We start from the raw sequence: 8,319 nt of genomic DNA, 5'->3' as shown, positions 1-8,319 counted from the left end.
TCCACTCTGCAGCAATAGCAAGATCTCAATGGGAAACACAGAAAATTATATAGCCGAATATATCGGCATCGACGCTCCCCGGGTCCCGGTCGTTACCGTTGGAAATAGCCCCCCAGCCGGCGCTCATTGGCTCTTGGTCTCCTCTCCCCGAGCAATGCGCCGACTAGCCGTTGGTGGGACCCCTTTCCAGCTGAGCGGGCTGGCCTCATGGACGTGCACTAACGGAGGTCTCACGGTATAAAAATCCTACGAGTCGCGTGATCGCCCTCCAGGCTATGAGACGGACGAGCGCGACTGCTATCAATTTTTTTTCCACGCTCCCTTCTTTTTGAAGCCTCACTCCCTTGTTCTCCTTCTCCTCCTCCTCCTCCTCTCGATCGTCTCTCCCATCTCTCCCCTCTCCTCTCTAGAAGTCTTCGTCTCTCGAGCTCTCATCCGCCGCCCCTCCTCACCGATCTCAGCGGTGATCTGATCTTGGACTTCGGAGGCAATCCGGTTTCACCCTCCTGAGGCGATCCGATCTCGGCCCGGGGCTCCGATCCGCCGCCGGGTGAGTTATCTGACCACTCTCATGCCGGAAACCTAACCCTAGCCTAACCTCGTCCGTATGCTTGCTTGGTTGAGGCCTCCGTCTCTCTCTCGCCCTTCTTCTCTTCTTCCCTGATACAAAGATCGCTGCGTCACCCTTGTGTTTTGATGCGACTGTAGGTTTCTTTGTACGATTAGTTTTATTTTGATTTGAGATCAGACATGACTTATATCTCAGAGAATTTCTGCTTCTTTTTTTTTTCTAGACATGAATTCTCTCCTTGCTTTTGAATTACAAATGCTGAATTGGCAATAGCTTTGATATTTTCGACTTCTTGATCGGGATCTTGAAGATTAATACTTGATTGTTTAGTTAATCTATGACCTTGTTTTATTGAATTTTGTTTGAATCGTGTCGTTCGCATTAGAATTTTTGGATTGCTGGAAATAGGTAATTTTTTGAGATCAGCGATTTTATAAATGAATTGAGAGTTTTTATTTAAAATTTGAATCTTATTTAGTGGATAACTGTATCATTTTGCTACTTTTTCTGGATTGGAAGGGGAAATCTGTGTTGTTTGGGGAAAATTTAGAATAATTTTGTGGTGGGCAAAATGAGAAATTGTGGTAGATGTTGCATTAGAGGACATTGAGAAGAGTAGGGTTTTAGATTAAAAAAAAATTATTGTTTTCCTTTTTCTCTGTCTTTGATCAAATAAAGACAATCTTATTGATATGTTTTCCAATTTATATTGGTGGAAGGCATCCGTGCATGTGCACGGCACGTACCTTTCAGGAGGTTATTAGCTGTTATAGTGGGGAACTAAGCTGTTATAGTGGGAAACTATGAATAATAACTGAATGGTAATGGTGTTGTTTGACAAAAAGATTATTTATCAAATAAACAAATCATTTGTTCAAGCTACAAGGTGATCTAAATTTCAAAAATATCTAATATAGATGCAATGGTGGAACCAAGATATTACCTTTTTTTTTCCCTGGGGCGGGGGGTGTTGAGCTGCAGGCAGACAGGGAATCATGTGAGCTTGTTCTCCTTTTTTCTAGAAACGTAGCATTATAAAAAATTATCATTCATTAATGTATAACAGAGAACTTAGAAAATCTGTTAAAGAAAATTGAGAATGTTATTCAAACTGCTTTCTGATCTTTGTTAAAAGCTTGCAAAAGCTATTATTTAAGAGTATTAAGATTGTAAGAACATTATAATCTTCTCATCAAAATATAGTGATACATTTAATTTGCAAACAATACAAAGTAGATGTATAGAAGTATAAAGAAGAAGATAAGTGATAACTTTGTTCATTATGGAAAATGGTTTTTACGTATTGACCCAATCACTATTTCTACTATGTATAACATTTTAATCTGAAGCTCTAACCAAAAACCAGCACAATAACTATAGATAGAAAAAAAGCTAACAGTACACAAAAGGAAACAATAATAACAAGGTAAACTGAAAACAGACCTGAGCTTTTACTCTTTTGTCAAATTTGGGGCTAAAAACACATAGCCTCTTCCCAATTGTTTGTTTTATGCCCTTTAATCCATGATTGTTGCTAGGCAATTAGATATTCTGGAGTACAAGAGTAAAAAGCAAATGATATAAGATCATGATTGAATAGGAGAAGAGAGAGATAAAAAGGTTAAAGGTTTTTTTTTTCTTTTACAAAAATACTAAACCAGGTTGCTTTTGTCTTCCCACCAAAAACACAAGCACCCAAGCTTTTGCCCAGCATTAAAAAAAAAAAAGAAATCATGTTGTCACATGGTTCTTCTTTCAAAAAGAACCGGTCAAGCTTTCTGCCCAAGGCCCAAATTGCAGGCTCTATAGGTTTGCATGATCTTTGTAGATCATGCATATTGAAATGACTTTGAATTGACAGTAATGATTTGAATAGAAAAATTTCAATTAAATGATAAACAAAAGAGTAATTTGTGGAGTGGTTACAGCTATTCCTGAAAAAAGAAGTCTGGTTACCCATGACAGGAGTCATGGCAACATTTACCAATGATACAGAGTATTAGCCCTTTCATGTATTTATGATATTTCTTGGAGCCAGAGGGGGCAACTGTCCCCCTCTCTCCACCCATGTATTGATGAACAGTGAGTAAGATAATGACAACCGTCTGTTTTATTATATAATAGCTGGTATCGGAGGATGAGAGCTAAATAGCAGCCCAGTTGTCATTTAACAGCTTGTCTTTATTTTGTATAATATTCAAGGCTTCGGAAACTGTTCCAACACTAATGCCCATTAAAACCTTCCAACAGATATTATTTTAAACCATGGTTGTTGCTAAATATAGTTTATAGATTTTATTAGGATTTATTTTTATATAATGCAATATTGTTTTGGATCAATTTGGGACTGGGCGGTGATGGTGTTTTGGATTATGTTATCCAGTCGAATTGGTTGTGAAGAGTGAAAGCTATTTGCCATTTGTACTGTTCACCTGGATAAAATAATTCTAAATTCAAACTTTCATTCATATTGCAAAAAGGAAAAATCAATTAATGAATAGAATTTTAAATAAATAATGACATAATGTTGTTATTTCTCCACTACTCTTTATTATATTCTATTTCGACTGCTTGTAACACTCATAGTCATAGTCATTAAAATTTATTTTTAGATAAATCCTATTTCATGTCTGATCTGGACATGTAATGGCTGTTGTTTCCATTATAAAGGAAAATAACAGTTTGAGGGATCATGTCATATCAGAATCTTTTTGAGTTTTGTTTTTTCATTCCTTATCTCTATACTTTCTTAAAATCCAGATATAATCCCAAATTTTCAAAAAACATAAAATTATCCCCTTATTTGTTGAAAAGCATCCAAAATGTTATGTAGGATTAACATCAAATAGAATGTAAGAAATACTCTCTCTCTCCCTCCTAACTTGAAGGCAATTATATCCTTACCAAAAATTCATCAACTGTCCTAATAGATTAGACTATAGTAATGGTAAAACAACCACTAACTTAAAACAAAGAGAAATATTATTGAGATCTAATTTAATTTAACCATAGGGGTTATTCAAGATGCTTTTAAGGGAATAGATAGATAATTTATAATTTCTTGGATGGTACCTGTCGTCGGCTCAATTGGTAAAGTCACTTGGTGTTGGATACTAGTGACCTAGGTCCAAATCCTATTGTCACCCTGATATCAGCCAGACTTCCTCCTGTCCTAGTTCTCAAAGTTTGTAATTTTTGAAAAATTAAGGATATTCTGCAATTGGTAGAAATTTAGGGACAAGTTGCAACAATCACTTTCTTTCAGCCCACAACCCTCCATCTCTCTCACCTTATCCCCACCCATAACTGCCCTTCTCTTCCTCCTCTCTCTCACTTGGCCCCAGCTCACAACCGTCTTCCTGCTCCCTCCCTCTCTGCCTTGCCTAGCCCTAATCCATAGCTATTCTCTTCCTTTGTGGCCCTGGTAGGAAGGTGGCAGGGTAGAAGAACACAGAGGGAGGAGGTTGGAGAGGAACTAAACCTATGGGCTAGTGGAGATCTGTAGGGAAGACTGGGAGAGGAAACTATTTTGCTTAGTCTGCTAGTCATTCTGACTTTCTTTTATTAAATAAGCATTTATTGGAGTAGGCAGCTGTTTAGGATATGGATGGAATTGCTCAAATTGCTTTTGGAGCCGGTAGAGATTAAAAGGCAGATAAAGTCAGGACATGCATTGAACTAAATGAGTTGTTCTCTCTTTATTTTGGTGTTGAATGAGTGTTTTGTGAACAACACCACACTTTATAGTTTAGATAGAATAGATGGATTTAGGTTGTAAGTATCACATACCAAAATAAAGTTTACCATATTTTGTTTCTTTTCTTTTCTCTTTCCTCCAATCTCTCCTTTATTTGTTCTAGTTTTGGAATTGGAATGCAGTTCTAGTTCTTTTCATATTTTAACCGATTTATGTGTTTCCTCATGTACAGCAGTGGGGTGGACTAATGAGCAATGCAGAGATCTCGTAGAGCTCTTCTGCAAAGAAGAGCTGCTTTGGAGAACAATGTCTTCGCTGGGAGGAAGCGCCTGTACAAGGTTTCTCTGTCTATTGTAATCCTTTCATGGGTTCTCTTCTTCCTTCTCAATTCCTTGATCAACAATGGCAATGGTTATATAGGTGGTGCTCTCTCCCTCCCCTTCTAGATTGTTATGATAAAAGTCTGTAGAATTAATGCTAGAACATATAAAAAGAAAAAATAAAGTGGAAAAAGGAGACCTCTTTTTCATATGAATTCATGTTTGCTTTGTTGCATCAATAAAGCTACCTTCTCTTTTCTTTTGTTAGTATTCTGTTTGTTGTGCTCTTCCTGGTTCATCAGCTGCTGTCAGGTTGTTTTCAACTCTATATCTTTCTTGATTGCAACAATGGCTTTATTACATTTTATTTCCTATTTGGATATTCTATTTATGATTTTGTTTAATTCTGATTTCATACTGTTGTTGTTGCATGTATTTTTGACATTGTGGTAAGCATCAAAAGAATATTTTACCACATGATGGATGTAATATATTTGATAAACACTTCTATGGTTTTCATTTGAACCTTGCACGAATTTTGGAATTTCTCATCTCTTTCTTCCATTCATAACATTTAATAGTGAATATCAAAAAAAAAAAAAAATTGAGACAAAAGGAGGCCATGTTCTGATGAATCATGATCTTTGGATAGAGAAATTTATCTCCTACTGCTCTTCTTTTTCATTCTTTTTTAGTGGTTCAGTAGCTGTATATGGTGTTGTGTACATGTTTTAATTCTCGAGTTTTCAGAACAAATTGATGTAGATCTACATTCCTTTGAACTGGTTTTGGTTTTTCACTAATTGTATTTTTGGCTTTTTTTTGTTCTGGTGGATTCATGTCACCTTGTGTTGATAATATTTAGATAAGTACATTTGGGATTTGCATACTGGCCATTAAATTGAATTTACTTTCAATACGTTATTCCTACATATGCATGATTCACATGGACAATTATATTCACCTACATTATGTATTTCTTCACCATTGCATGAGACAACAGCATCTTTCTGCCAAAATAACTCCGGAAAGGGGTGGACTGACTTACAAAGGAATGAAGGGAGTTGGACCCTGATTCTGGATTTTTGTTCCCTTCTTTCACTGTTGTGTATATATTAATTATTCTTGCAACGGCATGCAGATGGATTGGGTGCTGTTGTTGATGCAGCTGGCTGGCATGAAGCTACCCCAGATCCAGATGGTGGTAGAGATTCTTGGGATGAGTTGGCACTATCAGATGCCGATTTCAAGGAAAGTTCGATTTCAGAGAGTCAGGCTGTAGGGAGTAGCACAGAAGTTTTAGTTAATGAAGATGATAAAGTAAATCTGGCAACTTTTGGAAAAGAGCAGGTAACTGAGATAGTCTCTGAGTCAGACATCAAGTTGGACAAGGATGCCCCTCTTAAAAGTGATAGATTATCTCGTATTGCTCCTGGTCTTGATGAGTTTAAAAGCAAGGCAATCACTGCAAAAGAAAAGCCTATTTCCACCCAAGCAGGCAGTGTCATTCACCGAATTGAGCCTGGTGGGAAAGAGTATAATTATGCTTCTGCTACTAAGGGTGCAAAGGTCTTAGATTTTAATAAGGAAGCTAAAGGTGCTTCTAACATATTAGACAAAGACAAGGACAGATATCTGCGAAATCCATGCTCTGCAGAGGAGAAATATGTTGTTATAGAGCTTTCAGAAGAAACTTTAGTTGATACCATTGAGATAGCAAATTTTGAGCACTACTCTTCTAATTTGAAAGATTTTGAACTGTTGAGTAGTTTAATTTATCCAACTGACAACTGGGTCAAACTCAGTAATTTTACTGCTGCAAATGTGAAACATGCCCAGAGGTTTTCTCTTCCAGAGCCAAAGTGGGCAAGGTACCTAAAACTCAATTTACTGAGCCATTATGGTTCAGAATTCTACTGTACACTAAGCGTGGTGGAGGTGTATGGCGTGGATGCAGTTGAGAGGATGCTGGAGGATATGATCTCTGTTGAGAACAAGCGGTTGGAGCCTGAGGAACATAATGCTGAACAAATACCATTGCAAGAACCAACTGATAGTGATGATACCTATCAAGAACTTGCTAGAGAAACTGAGGATGAATCTCAATCTGAAAGTCTACAGACAAAACAGGAGCCATCAAAAAACAATGTGCCTGATCTAACTGATGAGACAAGGCCACCACAATTTGATCAAAAAAAGGAGACAAGGCCACCACAATTTGATCAAAAAAAGGAGACAAGGCCACTGCAAGTTGGAAGGATGCCTGGAGATGCTGTTCTCAAGGTACTAATGCAAAAAGTCCAGTCTCTTGATGTTAATTTTTCTGTTTTGGAGCAGTACCTGGAGGAGTTGAATAGCAGATATGGACGCATCTTTAAAGACTTTGATGATGATATCACTGAGAAGGATCAGCTTCTGGAGAAAATCAAATTAGAGATAAAGAATCTTCAAAGCAGCAAAGATGATTTTGTATGTTGAATTTTCAAACTCGGTAGTCTGTTGGTGATTTGTTTAATTTTTAACCAATCAATTTTTTAAACTGACCTTGCATTCCTTGATTTCAGACCAATTACATTGGAGAGCTTCTCTCATGGAAAGTCCTCATTTCCTCACAGTTGGACCAGCTGGTCAGAGATAATGTGATGCTCAGGTGTGATTTATTCCTTGCTTGCTTTGATGTTTGTATACATAGTCTATCTCGTCAAGTAGGTTTCGGATCTTTAGACACACATGCTAAACTTGTATTATTTCGTCCACAACGTTTAGGTCATGTGAGGGTATTATGTTTCTGGAAACAGACACGTCTATTTCGTTAGGGCTGTTCTGGTTAAGTGGAGAAATCAGCTTCACTGATGACCTTCAATTATGCCCCTACCAAAATTACAGACCTTTTTATTTAGTGATAAGATGCTAATGTCACTTTGGTTTTCTGGACCTATTTGTAAGAGCCCCTTCGTTGAGCCTCATTTGGAGAATGAGTTTGCTCATGAGATAGGAGATCACCCAACTTGCTTGTTGTTGGCTGTTAACCTTCTACCAATATGTACGTAGGATTATTGCTACCTTAAGCAGCAACCTTTCCCTCGTGTGACACCCTTTATGGAAAAATTGAATGAACAGAGTGAAAAAATGAATGCTTCTTGTTAATATCTACCTATTATTCACTTTCAATTGACTATCTGTACTTGTTTGTGCTGATATGCAGATCGGAGATTGAAAGGGTTCGAGACCATCAGTTTGACATGGAGAACAGGGGTCTTGCAGTGATGTTCATAAGTTTTGTCTTTGGGTGTTTAGCTGCTACAAAGTTGGTTATGGGTATGCTCTCAAGTGTTTGTAAACTACGTTATTCTGAAATGTTTTGTAGGACAAGCTCTGCTTGGCTCATCTTGCTTCTGAGCAGTAGCATCGTAGCTTCCATCCTGGTGTTATAATAGTCGTATGTAGTACATTTCCTATATTTGCGGCAATATATTACTGTCTCATGAGGTTTCATTTGGAACAAACTTTTGTAGAGCCTGTGTCATTTTGGTTGAGGTTACTGGAATACACGCATCACCAACCTCGCTGACCTAACTATTATCTGTAAATGAAGAATTAAGGAACATAACTTACATAGTGGCATATAAGCCTGCAAATAGATAATGGATGATTGAGAATATGATAAACAATTTTTAATTTTTTTTAACAATATTAAAATTAAATTTTAAACAAATGCTTTCGGTAGGTGA

The 8,319-nt window shown here is 37.3% G+C and overlaps 1 protein-coding gene across 2 annotated transcripts; it reads left to right on the top strand.

The window, feature by feature from the left end:
* The first annotated feature begins 275 nt into the window (after positions 1-275).
* LOC103718692 (SUN domain-containing protein 4-like) lies at positions 276-8,095 on the top strand. 2 transcript variants are annotated; one of them, XM_008807620.3, is made up of 5 exons: positions 276-550; positions 4,504-4,688; positions 5,730-7,057; positions 7,153-7,238; positions 7,794-8,095. In XM_008807620.3, the coding sequence occupies exons 2-5, from the start codon at positions 4,523-4,525 to the stop codon at positions 8,020-8,022; spliced, it is 1,809 nt and encodes a 602-aa protein (XP_008805842.2). In that variant the 5' UTR covers positions 276-550; positions 4,504-4,522; the 3' UTR covers positions 8,023-8,095. The 2 variants fall into 2 exon arrangements, with proteins under 2 accessions (XP_008805842.2, XP_008805841.2); XM_008807619.3 differs by having other exon boundaries at positions 4,501-4,688.
* The last annotated feature ends 224 nt before the right edge of the window (positions 8,096-8,319 follow it).

The sequence above is a fragment of the Phoenix dactylifera genome, chromosome 6 (genome assembly GCF_009389715.1).
Source record: "Phoenix dactylifera cultivar Barhee BC4 chromosome 6, palm_55x_up_171113_PBpolish2nd_filt_p, whole genome shotgun sequence".
NCBI lineage: Eukaryota > Viridiplantae > Streptophyta > Magnoliopsida > Arecales > Arecaceae > Phoenix > Phoenix dactylifera.
This window is presented reverse-complemented; position numbering and strand designations above follow the sequence as displayed.